Source organism: Triturus cristatus, chromosome 6, assembly GCF_964204655.1.
Source record: "Triturus cristatus chromosome 6, aTriCri1.1, whole genome shotgun sequence".
NCBI classification, from domain to species: Eukaryota; Metazoa; Chordata; class Amphibia; order Caudata; family Salamandridae; genus Triturus; species Triturus cristatus.
Genome location: NC_140589.1, coordinates 224,232,748 through 224,247,320, shown reverse-complemented (window position 1 = coordinate 224,247,320; position 14,573 = coordinate 224,232,748). Strand labels below are relative to the sequence as shown.

Below are 14,573 nucleotides of genomic sequence, written 5' to 3'. Positions count from 1 at the left end.
TTTTCTTCAGCAGTACCCCTGCACGTCGTTAGGTGGCGTCGTGGGTGCCTACATAGACACCACCCATGCGCACGGACGTCAGTTCTTAACACGACTTTCCACGCCAAAAGCGCAGAGCCATGAAAGACACTGACCACTGGTGCATCAAAACCAGGGCGCTTTTGGCAAGTTTCTATCTCTAGAAATCAGTTCACAGAGCAGGGAGGATGGGTGGTGGCTGTAAGGAATCTACAACAAGCATATGTCTCTATCAGATTCATTGTTACCAAAGTTAAGTAACTTGTTCATCTGATAGAGACTGTTAGTTGTAGATTTCTTACCTTAGAATAGATACCTCAGCAGTACCATCCCGGAGAGGGTCTGCGAACCAAAATCAATCCAGAAAGTCCTGAAGGACCAAACAGGCAAATTACTCATCCCTCTAGACTTGGCTATCCATGCAGTAGAGTCTGGTAAACGAGTTAAGGGATGTCCACATTGCTGCCCGACAGATTTCAAGGACTGGAACTCCAAATGCAGTTGCTCTGGTGGAATGAGCACGCAACCCCACAGGAGAGTCCTTTTTCGCCAAAGCATAGAATATTTTGATGTCAAGGACAACCCATCGGGAGAAGGTCCATTTTTTTTTTTTTTTTAACAGCCTAACCTTTCTTGGCACACCCATAGAGCTAATGAAGAGTTAATCATCCACCCGGAAGTCCTTTGTGTGATCAGTATAAAAAGAAAATGCACGTTTTGAGTCCAGACGGTGGAGTCGCTGCTCCTCCTTGGAGGGATGCGCGGTGGATAAAAGGTGGGCAGAGTGATAGATTGTCCCATATGAAAAGGCGTGACAACCTTAGGAAGAAATCCAGGCTTGGTCTGAAGCGCCACTTCATCCAGATAGACAGAGAAAAGGGGGCTTAGAAAATAAAGCTCACCTGGCTAGTGTAGGTGATGGCAACAAGAAAGGCAGTATTGCAAGTCAGCAACCTGAGGGGTCTGGTACGAAGAGGCGCACACATAAGAAAGGTGAGAACTAGATTTACGTCCCATTGGGGCATTACTTAAAGAGATGGAGGGAATCTTAATGATAGGAGATTTGAATAAAGGCTGATCTGGCAGCCGAAGAAAAGTAGAGATGGCTGCAAGATAACCTTTAAGAGCGCCCAAGGCAGATCCCTGCTGGGCCAAAGAGAATATATACAAGAGAACCTCTGAAAGAGGAGCAGAAAGGGGATCAACAGCCTTTGCTGTGCACCATGCCACAAATTTGTTCAATCTACAGGCGTATACCGTTTTAGTGGAGGGACACCTGGCTGCAAAGGCATCACAGACTTCTGGCGGAAGGTCAAAAGCTGTCAACTGCCGCCGCTCAATCTCCACTGAAGGAGGTGGAGACTAAACCGGTTCTAGTGAAGAACCCTCCCATGCTGCTGCGACAGAAGATCCTCCCAAAGGTGCAGTCTCATCTGCTCAGAAGGTCGGGGTACCAGAACTCTTTGTGCCCAGTCAGGAGCTACAAGAATGACTTACGCCTGGTCGCGCTCGACCTTCTTGAGCACTCTAGACAGAAGTGGAACCGGCGGAAAGGCGTACAGGAGGTCGAAGCTCCACTCGTGATGAAAAGCGTCGCCTTGGAAACTCCAACGTGCAAAACTGCTGACATTGCGTGTTCTCTTCAGAGGCAAACGGATCGAACCAAGGCTCACCCCACCGCTGAAAGAGACCTTGACCCGCCTTCGGATGGAGACTCCATTCGTGATCGACTAGGTACAGACAGCAGAGTTCGTCCGCCCTCGCGTTCGGGGAGTCCGCCAGGTATTGAACCACCAGGGTTATGCCCTGATGTTCCAGCCATGTCCAGAGGCAGAGAGCCTCTTGACAAAGGGTCCACGACCCCACCCTGCCCGGTTTGTTGCAGTAACACATGGCGTGGTGTTGTCGGTGAACACCTAAACGACTTTCCCCCTGAGAGAGGGAAGGAATACTTTCAGGGCCAGTCTGATCGCCTGGAGCTCCAAAAGGTTGATATGCAGGACTAACTCCGTCGGAAACCAAACGCCTCTGATCTCAGCCTCTCCCAGGTGGCCGCCCCATCCCAGAAGTGAAGCATCTGTCACCACTGTTGGATCTGGTTGGGGAAGGGAGAGGGATCTGCCTGTGACCCAATTTTTGTTGGTTAGCCATCACTGCAGTTGGTATGCAGTTCCCTCTAAGAGTTGGACGTAGTTGGAAAGATTCCCCTGATGCTGCACCCACTGGAACTTCAGGTCGCACTGTAGAGCCAGCATATGCCGTCTGGCATGATCCACCAGCAGGATGCAAGAGACCATGAGACCGAGCAGCATCACAGTCATTCGCTACTCGGGAGGATAGGCCCCAAACTGAGCTATGTCCAGAACTGCACGATGAAAGGGAGCATATGAGAGGGAGTCAGGTGTGACTTTGGTACGTTGATAGTGAACCCCAGCGAATGCAGGAAATCTGCGATAGTCTGGGGGTGGGAGACGACAGCCTGGGGCGAGCCTACCTTCAACAGCCAGTCATAGAGATGGGAAAAGACTGGAACTCCTGATCTACGCAGATGAGCTGCAACCACAGACATCACCTTTGTGAACACCCAAGGGGCCTGGTAAGGCCAAAGGGGAGCATGGTGAAATTAAAGTGCTTGTGGCCCACCCTAAACTGAAGTTAACGTCTGTGGGCCAGCAGGACGGAGATATGAAGTCCTGCAAATCCAATGCCACCAGCAAGTCTCCTGGGTCAAGGGCAGACAGAACTTGGGCTAGGGTGAGCATTTTGAACTTCTCCTTCCAGAGAAAGAATTTACAGGCCCGGAGGTCTAGAATTTACGGGCCCGGAGGTCTAAGATAGGACACAGGCCTTTGACCTTGGGTACCAAAAAGTAGCAGGAGTAAACCACGACCTACTTCTGGCACAGGGAACCTCTATATAGCTCCCTTAAACAAGAGAGCTGAAAATTCCTAGCAGAGAAGTGCCAAATGATCATCTGTCATGCGATCGTAAGAAGGTGGTATGGAGGGAGGGGTGATCTCAAAGGGGAGGGAGTAGCCCCTTTGGACTATTTGCAGAACCCACCTGTCTGACGTGATTGCCAGTGGAGGAAGTGACGGAAGATCTGGCCTCCCACTGGCCGTCGATAGGTATGAAACGTCAGAGTAGGAAGGTTTGGAGGCTGCAGCAGGGGACAACTGCCCTGCCTGCTGGCTCCCTGACCCGCGAAGATGCTGGGTATCACATTTGTGGCCATGCAGAGACTTGATAGTTTGCTTGACTCTGTGGCCTGGCTGAACAGGACGTGGCTGGGCGCCCCTTCCGTAGCCACGGAAGGTCGACTGAGCTTGAAGTGAGGTAGCCACGAGGCCCAAGAATCTGGCCATAGCTCGAGAATCCTAAAGCGCTCAAGTGCTCAGTCTGCCTTGTCGCCTAAAAGAGGAGTGCTATCAAAGGGCATGTCCATCCAGGAAGACTGGCCATTCCCTGAAAAGCCATAAGGCCTCAAGCCGGTGTTGCGTCCAACAGTTACCGACGTGGCAATCGTTCTGCCCAGTGAGTCAGTGGTATCCAGTCCACATAGTATGGTGAATTTTACTCGCTCTCTCCAGTCTTCAACTGCTTGAGAGAGAACGGCCCGGGCCTCGTCTGGGCGCTGAGGCAGCACCTGTGCGACCGTATCCCAGATAGTATGGGATCATTGGCCCAAGAGGGATGTGGTATTCACTGACTGCAATGCGTGGCATAGAATAGTGTGGAGTAGGACGGAGTTGCATATTGGAAAGACATGGAGTTGCGTAGAGTGGAATGGCGCACAGAGGAGCAGAGTGGCGCAGAGCAGAGTAGAACTGTGTAGAGTATCAGAGTAGAATGGCACACAGTAAACTGGATTGGCGTGGAGGGCTGAGTGGCATAGAAGTAGAGAAGCACAGAAGTAGAGAGGCACAGAAGTAGAGAGGCACAGAAGTAGAGAGGCACAGAAGTAGAGAGGCACAGAAGTAGAGAGGCACAGAAGTAGAGAGGCACAGAAGTAGAGAGGCACAGAATAAGAGTGGTGCATGTAGAAGCTTGTTAGTATGTATAACAGTTCTGTGAGAACTGGTTTGAACAAATTGGCATGAAGAGGATTACATCGGCAGAGTAGAGTGGCGTAGAGCAGCTTAGAATGGACTAGTGGAGAGCAGAGTGGCGTAGAATGGAGTCGCAGACTGGAATGTCATGGAGTTGCATAGAGTGGAATGGCGCAAGGTGGCGTGGAGTAGAGGGGAGAAGATTGGCACAGAGTGACGCAGAGTCACAGAGGCATATAGAGCAGTGCAGAGTGGCGTAAATGGAAGTGGTGTAAGGGGGAGTGGAGTACAGTGTGGTGCAGTGGCAGAGTTGAATGGCGTAAAGTGGCACAGGGGAGAGTGGCCAAGAGTATAGTAGAGTGGCATGGTATAGGGTAGAGTAGCGTGGCATAGAGTGGCATGAGTGGAGTGGCATACTGAAGAGGGGTAGAGTGAATAGAATTGGTGTAGAGTTCTAGAGTAGAGTGGCAGAGTAGAGGGGAGTAGAATGGAGTGGTGTAAAGTAGGGTACAGTAGAATGGAGTCGCAGATTGGAATGCCATGGAGTTGCATAGAGTGGAATGCCGCAGGGTGGCGTGGAGTACAGTGGCATAGAAGTAGAGTGGTGCATGTAGAAGCTTGTTAGTATGTATAACAGTTCTGTGAGAACTGGCTTGAGCAGAATGGAGTGGAGTGGATTAGATTGGCATAGATTTGTGGAGTGGAATACATCAGCAGAGTAGAGTGGTGTAGAGTAGCTTAGAATAGACTAGTGGAGAGCAGAGTGGCGTATAATGGAATCGCAGACTGAAATGGCATGGAGTTGGAGTGGAATGACGCAGGGTGGCGTGGCGAAGAGCGCCGCAGAGTCACTGAGTACAGCGGCACATAGAGCAGCGCAGAGCAGTGCAGAGTGGCGTGGTGTAGTGGTGTGGACTGGTGTGGTAGAGTGACGACGGCGGGCAATTGTCCTATTAAAAGGAGCCACTGTGCTGGGCTTGGACCAGATGCCCAGCAGTACATCAGTTAAGGTCTCGTTGAAAGGCAGCAAGGGTTCTGATGAGGAGACACCAGGCTGCAGGACCTTTGTCAAGATGTTAGTCTTGACTGCTACAGAAGGGAACTCAAGGTCCAGGACCTCAGCTGCCCTTCGCACCACCATAGAGTATGATGCTGTCTCCTACGTAGCCACAGTAGAGGCAGAAAGTAGGCCAGAATCTGTGGTTTCCAGTCAGCTGGCCTCACCAAATTCCCCACACCAGTCCATGTCGTGGTAAGGTTGGTCATGTAAAGGGTCCAGCAACCCATCACCCTCTTCCTTCATTACTAGCCCTTCAGAATAGGGCTAAGAAATAGACCCAGAACCCAAGGGTTCGATCCAGCTATGGATCATCATGGATAAGAATAGGGCTGGCCACTGCCTTGAGTCTCAGAGTTAGGGGGTGGAGGTGAGTCGCAAAGCTATCACCGGATAGGGCCAGGGGGGAGGACAGGGAGGGGGGAGGACAGGGAGGGGGGAGGGGGGGGGGGGGGGGTGGGGGGGTGGGGGGGTGACAGCAACCTGCCTCCAAGCCAGAGCTGCTGGTGCAGAACCTGATTGAACCCCCTCAGACCTCAAGGGCCCGAAGGTGCTTTGGTAGTGTCTGGCATTAGACTAACCAAATATGAGGCACATGGTGTCATAAAACTCGAGCTGGGCGGGGGTTGCTCTGACTCCCGGAAAGGCTTGGAAGCGCAGAGTTGACCCAGGCGCAGGTCTGAGGAACGAGGCAAAAAACACCAAAGCTCCTCTGTTGCAGCGGCCAACGGGTGGGAAGAACTTGAAGCACGCTTTAACTTCTTGTGTTTCTTGTGCTTCTTACCCGACTGACTCGAAGAGTTCAAGTGGAAGGACAAAAACAAACACTTGGGGCTCCCAGAGTGGTGTCTGGACCTTCCTCTCAACCAGGACTATGAACAAGACCTCCAGGGTGAACAACGCAGTGCAAAGTGCTGGTCTGCAAGCAGTTTTAGGGAGCGCTCCCTCAAAGTTTTCGGAGCCATGGCCCAGCAGTCGGGCATGACTTCGAGACGCAGTCGTGCTCCAGGCACCAAAGACAAACTAAGTGTGGATCCGTAACCAACACTGCATGGTTATACAAAAAATGGGGCGACCCCGTGTCCCTCAGATTAAAGTAGGCATAAGTGAGTCTAACTTGAATGAGGTTAAAAGCGGTAAACAACGCACCAGATCACTGTTTTTTTAAGAAATACATGGTAAAAGGCTGTACCCGCCGCTGCTGCGTTTAAGGACGTGGTACAGTGCTAAACCCGTCGCACGTTTGCCAAGCACCAACAGATGTCTACTACACTGCGCCTCATCTTCACGTGGTCCCAGCTTACTCAAGTTTTAAGCAGCTTCTGTCATGCACTCGAACACGCTGATTTCCATCACAGGCATGACTAGGCTCCCTCGCGCTCATTTGTGTCAATAGGTATGCACCACGTGCGCCCCCCCGCATAACTTTGACTCTCAAATTATAAGCACAGCTGAACTCGTTTTAGCTCGCTGTGTGCACATGACACGTTTAATCTGTCCTTGCACCATGAATCGGATGCTTAGCTGAACTCTCATCAGCTCTTCTTTAAGACACGCAGGTATTTCAGCAGATTCTAGGTCTCTCCTTGATATCCTCTGCCCAATAATCTGGGCAGTGCGCTCAGACTCAGAAGTTTAGCTAGATGTTATGCCAACCTGACAGGTATAACCCCTATACCTTTCAACTTTGTAGATTACCGCCACCTGGGGTACCATTGATCGTGCTACCAGGTCTCGTTCCAGGATTCACTCTGGTCCCGTAGAGTGAGTCTTACCGCCTGTTGTCAGTCGATTGTTGCTCCTTATTCGTATCTCTGCCAGATATTAATTATTCAACTCCTTCTTAAATTGTAGGCTGTCCTTCACTCCCCCCCCGCCCTTCCCATCCTGATGAAGACCCGTTCTTGACTACCCCAGGGAGCATAATTGGGTCGAAACGTCGACAACCATACTAGGCCCGGATCATCCAAAGGCGCTGCCCAAGGAAAGAATAATTTTTCGGCAGGCCTATTGCATTCCCTTTAGCATCTGGCCCATTACCCACTTGTAAAATATTTTCACCACCTTGTATATATTGCACACCACTGAACACCGAGCACTAATGTCACCACCACCCATTTTGTATTTTTGATTGTTCTTTAGCCGTCAATATATGTCTAAAGAATGTAAATGCCACTATTTGGATAAAACTTACACATTAGACAACAATTTGAGTGATATGCCTTATTGTTGGTAAAATAATTATCCACATCTAGACATCTTGAGATACGCTTGTGACATGTAAATGCGCTATTGCAATTAACTTTGAAACCCGAGGCGCCGCAAGATTAAATCTAGAACTCTTCTTGGACATGTTGGAAACATACACTCCAAAAAATGTTCAACAAAATATAGAAACAAGCCTGTCAAAAAGAAGCAGAGGGTAGCTCTTTATGTAGATCTGTGCTGGCTGGCATGGAAAGAAAAGAACTGGCGTCAGCATGTCAAGGTAGTGCCAATGTATGTGAAGCAGAGGTCACAACGGCAGAGACCAAGCCAATGACGTCATGCGGAGCCAGCCGACACCACCTACCGGCATACATGAAAAATCTTCCTGATCCAGTCTGATGCCTGGGAACAAACCTGTGGCTAGATGTCTATCAGATACATATCACACTCCTATTGCTAAGTGAATTGTGAGGAGCTTGAAGTCTAACTGGTTTTCTGTCTCGGCTTGGCACACTGAGTCCTTAGTGCCAGGAATCTGGAAAACCAAACTCTACAAGCCAGAACAAGCTAGGAAATGTATCAGTGGAATTTCAAAAGTACGAAATGCTTGCCTTCATTGTCTCATGGTTTTGTAAACACTAGTTCTATATTTGGCTCATACAGTGGGTTAACAGGAGCTTTATGTAGAACAATGGTACACCAAATCAAGCGCAAAAAATGTTTTAGATCAAGATAGCTCTTCACATAGGGAACATATTCCTTAGACCAAAAAAACATACTCACCGAATGACTGCCATTAAAACGACCTGGTAACCTTTTCCCTTGCATTTTGGGTCTATTTGCAGTGGGATGTGATAAATTCTCTGAGGTAGGTATCACATCATCAAAACTCGATCCTAAAAAAACAATCAAAGAACTCATCACAACACTATTATGAATACACTGGTTAACAATAAAATTACACAAAAAAACCTTGACACTGTTGTAAAGGAAAGAGATATTCAATAAAAATAATACTTAAGTAGAAAGGTAATATTGCCCAAAGGTATGATCATACCCGCCTAGCTTTACCTGTGACACCCGTATAATAGCAACACCTGAATTGCAATTAATTATCCTTTTCAGCATTGTCCAGTGGTGGCACTCTTATAACTCTTGTGTTTTGTATATGCCAGATGCTCTATTATTGCTCAGTAGCCACACCTGGGAACAACCCTCCTTGCATCACTAAACTCACGCACCAACTTTATGAAAATGCCTTGCCTTCACCCCCTCATAAAATTAAACTACAACATTTTTAGTTATTGCTCATCATTTTTCTTTTGCTGGTAAAATGTTTCTATAATTCATTTGAATTAATATATAACCCCGTTATATTTATTCATTCTTTATGCAGTTCGGACTATATAATAATTGTAATTCACTAATTTGTGCAACTAGACGAATATTCAACGTGAAAATTAATTGAGGTTGATTACAATGGTTTTCCCTCTCTTTAGCATGACCTGTGCTTGATTTATTTATACAACAGACTATTAGCGCTTCATATGGTGTAGAAAACCAGGAGGGCTCATTGTTTTAAGACACCCAAGAAATCACTGATTTGAGCATATAAGGTCGAGAGCTATAAAATACCAGATTAGAGTGCATACCGGTAATTGGAAATTCTTCACCAAGAAAGCTTGAAACCTAAAGGGCACTACAAAAAACTCGCTTTGCAATATATGCTCATAAATTTTATAAACCAAACAAATCCTGTATGCAAAACAAATTCAAGAAATTTGATTGAGCCATCTGTAGGTCAGGCTCCGGGGTGGGACAATAGTTCATAATTGTAAAAGGAGAGTCAGTACTTGAGTAATACCACTTGAGCACTGAAAAGAAAAGAGAACCGATACAGGGAAGGCCACATCATGGCTTGCATTTAGGCTAATAATCGTAAGCCTTAAGCTACAACCTTCATTGCCTTTTTTCTGACAGTCAATTAGTCATGGTTTTAAATGAGATCTTTTTGTCTAGAGGAAGTGGTGACAGAGGGCTATATAGGATTCAGTTTAAATTATTTTTATACCTAAACCACCTAGTATGTTTTTTCCCAGGAATACCAGAGGGGAACTTGCCTCTAGTACATGTCCAGTACTAGAGGGGAAGTGCAGAATTAGCACTACTGGAAAAGAGGCTTCACTGCTGACTGCAAAGATTACTTCTCACATAGAAGTTGTTTTGGGTAGGAAAAGAACAAGTTACTTCTGGTGACAATATTTCTAGTGGATACTTTATCTGCAGACTTTTCACCTTTTGAATATCCTCAGGTGTCAACATGAATACAAAACGTTTTCTTTCAGTAGCTCTCCTGTGCTGGTAGGCCACTCTTGAAAGGGTTCCCAGTCACGCTTGCAAAACTAAGATACAATGATTGGCAAATGTGTGTTTTATACCACACATTGCTAGAGGGTGTATTTCTGCAATAGGCACCACCTTGGTCAATGCTGAAAAAGTCATATTTGCTCTGGAGGAGTGAGCCCTAATACCTTCTGGAGGTTCCTTCCTGGCAAGGGCATAACAGATCATGATACAGACTGCAAACAAACGACAGTCTTTTTCTTGACTGCTTTGCCTTTCTTGTTGCCTATGCGTTCAACAGTTTTTCTTTGGACAGTAACTGCCCGCCCTATGAGGTTCCACCTTATACCGACCCACCTTCTCCCTGGTGTGGCGGAGCAGAGGAGAAAAAGTGGGAATAATAAGTCTGACACACAGAATGCTGTAACTAAATTCAGAAGCACAGTCACCTTAGTTCACAGAACCGGATTGTCTGGTAAGATGACAGTGAGCTGGAGCTGACTATGGAGGGGCGAGCACCGAAAAGATGAAGTTGACTAACTCTGGCAGCAAATAAAACAAGCTCAGACACCATGGCATGAAGGTGGAGACTCTGGAGGTAAGGATGCTAGACCTTACCCTCCAACTGCAAAAGGACGTCTGCTCTGAGCGTGAGCGATAGAGGAGGACATAGTCTCATTAGATCTGAATACTACATCCTTCTCAGCCTACCTGGGATCAACAGAATGACTGTGCCTGATCTTGAATCAGCTCTCTTAGCATTTGAGGAATCAAGGATATTTTTGTGGGGGGAGAGGCATAGTGGAGTGGAAAATTGCACATCAGATGAAAAAACATTCCCATGGTTCCCTGCCACAGAAATTGGAGGGGGCCCCAAAGGAAAAGATGGTCTTTACTACATCTGGGTGGAGATGCCACTCATGGTCAGCAAGACCAAGCTGATTTAGTCTGTTTGCTTGTGTATTCAAGGAGTCTGCCAGATGGTTGGCCACCTGAAGGCCTGATCTAGGTCTATAGCCCCAGTGCTTCCAGACACACAGACGAAGAGCCTACGCCACCCAGCCTGTTCACATACCACATTGTCATCATTTGTGTGTCAGGAACTGGGGAGATTAACTGTGATAGGAGGGCAGGAAGGTCTTCAGGTTCAGGCGAATCACCAGTATTTTTAGCTAGTTGATATGTAATCCTTGCTCAGGGACCTCTAATCTCCAATTCCTCCAGGTGGAGGCACCATTCACCACTGAGACCACTGCTGGTGGTAGGCAAAAGAATTTCCCACAGGATAGGTTCTCCTCTACCGACCACTAATTAAGATCTGTACCAGTTTTTAAAGGAATCCCGATATCTTTCAGAACACACCAGTTTATTTATTTCTAGAGTGTTTACAATCATCCCAAAGGATTTCATGGCGCTGGGGTGCAAGAATTCGTTATACAGTTGCCAGCGGGAGTAGTGGATCTGTCAGATACTAGGTTTTAGGAAACAGATGTGTTTTAAGTTTTTTCCTAAAAATCAGATAATCTGCAGCACGGCGTAGGTCTTGAGGTAGTTCGTTCCACTTTTTTGCTGCCAGATATGAGAACGAACGTCCTCCTGCCCTCACTTTCCTAATGCGCTTTGTCCTGCCCTGCGCTTGGTAAAGTGACCGTAGACACCTTGTAGGAGCGTACAATTCTATTTTGTTCTGTAAAATTCTTGGTCCACTACAGTGTAGTGCATTATGTGCGTGACTGAGTAGCTTGAACACTGCTTGCAGGTTAGGTCGCTCCCCACGCCGCACAGCACCACCTGTGTGTTCGTGCCTCCAGCCCACTACTGCGAGTTTGCCGCCGCTGTAAGTCTGCTGCCTTCCAGCGTTTTCCTCTGTGCCCTCGCATCTGTATTCTGCCCCTTTTTTGTGCTCTCATTTTTGTCAGTGCCCCTCTGCCAGCGTCTGTGCCACTGTCAATGTATTTTGCCCCTTTTTTGTGCTCTCATTTCTGTCAGTGCCCCTCTCCCAGCGTTTTCCTTTCTGTGCCACTAGCATTGTATATGCCCTTTTGTGATTATATTTGTGATTGTATCTCCCGCTCGTTCCCGCCGCTGCCTCCCCTGCGCACCCATTCGCCGCCCGCTCTCGCCTCCAAGCTGCTCCTCCCTCCCACCTCCCCATATATAGCGGCCGCACAGCGGCTGCGCATCGGCCGCGCATAGCGGTTGTGCCGCTGGCGCGCCGAAGGCGTGCCTAAGGCAGGCCAGTCTGCGCCCGTCCTCGCCTGAACTGCGCCCAGCGTCAGAACCCCTGGACCCCCGCGACTGCCACGACACCCGACACCGCTACGACTCCAGCACCCTCTACGCACTCAAGACTGGACGTTCACGCACCTGCTGCCTGACCACCCCTAAGCGCACCCAAGTACCCTTCACCAGCATCCGGCCCACCAACCCACCTACCAATGAACCCAACTACCTCAGATGCATCCTCCTCAATACCCGCTCCGCACGCAAACACGCCACTGAACTCTGGGACCTACTCGACTCCAACACCCCAGACGTCGACTTCCTGACGGCGGCGTACCCCAAGGGTCATCCCTCAGCCCAAAGTTCTTCAACGTCTACATGGCACCGCGCGCCCACGTCGCACAACGACATGACCTCAACATCATCTCCTACGCCGACGACACCCAGCTGATCCTCTCCCTCACCAAGGACCCCCACACCGCTAAAACCAACCTCCATGAAGGAATAAAGGCAGTCACCGACTGGATGAGGAACAGCCGACTGAAGCTGAACTCGGACAAGACGGAGGTCCTCATCCTCGGATCCACCCCCTCGGCTTGGGACGACTCCTTGTGGCGGACTGCACTAGGAACACCCACAACACCCACCGACAACGCACGCAACCTAGGGGTCATCCTACCCTCTCCATGACGAAGCAGGTCAACGCCATCTCCTCCTCCTGCTCCAACACCCTCCGCATGCTCTGCAGGATCTTCAAGTGGATCCCCACTGAAACGAGAAGGACGGTCACCCAGGCCCTCGTAAGCAGTAGACTGGACTACGGAAACGCCCTCTATGCAGGAGCCTCGGCCAAACTCCTGGAACGGCTCCAACACATCCAGAACACCTCCGCACGCCTGATCCTCGAAATCCCTTGCCGCAGCCACAACCCACCCCACCTGAGACCTGCACTGGCTCCCTGTCAACAAGAGGATAACCTTCAAGCTCCTCACCCACGCACACAAGGCACTCCACAACACCGGACCAGCGTACCTCAACAGTCGACTCAGCCTCTACACCCCCACCCGCCAGCTCCGCTCTGCAGACCGTGTCCTCACCACCGTCCCCCGCATCCGAAGAGTGACCGCCGGCAGCAGATCATTCTCCCACCTCGCCGCCAAGACATGGAACACCCTCCCCATCCGCCTACGGCAGACCTTCTGACCTTCAGAAGACTTCTCAAGACCTGGCTCTTCGAACGCTTTACAAATGCTATGATTGATTGATTGACCGCTCTCTGTCGCATGGGTAGCCAGTGGAGTTGTTTCATGCACATGGATGCTGAGCTCAGTCTGCTTTTATTACATACCCATTTCGCTGCGGTGTTTTTTAGTGCCTGTAGGCATGTAAAAAGGTAGTCTGCCATACCTACGAACAAAGCATTGCCATAATTCAGCTTACTAATAAGCAGGGCCTGTGTGACTTCGTCTGCACTCCAAGGGGATCCAGGGAAAGAGTCTTCTTAGCAGTTTCAGAGTTGCAAAACCCCTTCCACACAGGGCCCCCACATGGTCCTGGGAAAGGGCGTTGTCAATGAGGATGCTTACGTTTTTTACACATTGCTTCGGTGCTGGGGCATCTCCCAGGGTTTGTGGCCACCGAGTGGCCTCCCAAATCATATTGGCTCCACCAAAGAGAAGGATTTCAGACTTCCCTGCATTTAATTTAAGGCAATGTTCTGACATCCATTGAGCCATCTCTGCGAGGCAGTTTTTCAGTTTTGCGATGGTGTCATCATGCCTTTCCTCGAGCGCTACCATCAACTGAGTATCATCCGCATAGGAGCAGATGCTGAGCCCCCATTTTTTACTGATCTTCTCTAAAGATGACGCATATGCGTTGAAAAGTGTGGGGCTTAGGGATGCTGCCTCTGGCTCACCACAGCCGATGGCCCTAGGTATAGAGAAGAAATGGTCTAGTTGTATCGTTTGTATTGTGTTACTCAGGAATGAGCTGAGCCACTGTAGGGCTTTGGCATGGATTCCGTTTTCATGCAGGATTTCCAGCAGTCGATTGTGCAAGACCGTGTCGAACGCTGCTGACGGGTCCAATAATATCAGGGCTACAGCTCCCCCCTGATCGGTCAGAGATCTGATGTTATCTAGGACAGCCAAAAGTGTTGCCCAGTGCTGTTGGTGACCCTGAAACCGGTTTGTGTAGTAGGAACCACTGTAGATGGAGACACTAATGGGGAGCTCTTGCGTGCAAGATTGACCAACAGCATGCAGGAAGCCAGCAGAAAGGGGACTGGAGTCTTAGCACCTTCCTAAAACATTTAAATCATATCCTGAATGTACCGAATCCCCTGAGGAGCAGATTATGTCCAGTACTGACCCTATGAACTGGAGGAACTTGGAGGGCTCCAGGTGTAACTTGGGAAGACTGATGGAGACACCCATGATTAACAGTAGCGATGCTGTGGCATTCAAGTGGTCCGATATCATTTGAATGTCCCCTACAGTTAGCCTGCCTTCAGCAGGAAATTGTCCAAGCAAAGATAATACTGAGATCCCCACAGCACAGTGTGTGGCAAGCAAAAAGCCCTAGGTTCCTTAGTTAATCCAAACAGCGCAGCAAACCGGTAGAGTGTGTAACCTACCACACACTGCAGGTACCTCCTGTGCAAATGCAGTATT

General features: G+C 49.0%; 1 protein-coding gene across 1 annotated transcript in view; it reads right to left on the bottom strand.

Moving 5' to 3' along the window:
* CD2AP (CD2 associated protein) overlaps positions 1 to 14,573 on the bottom strand; it is a 597,230-nt gene that overhangs the window by 121,974 nt on the left and 460,683 nt on the right. Inside the window, exon 15 of the mRNA XM_085610578.1 lies at positions 8,116 to 8,228. Coding sequence (XP_085466704.1) covers positions 8,116 to 8,228 — 113 coding nt within the window. The remainder of the gene's footprint in view (positions 1 to 8,115; positions 8,229 to 14,573) is intronic.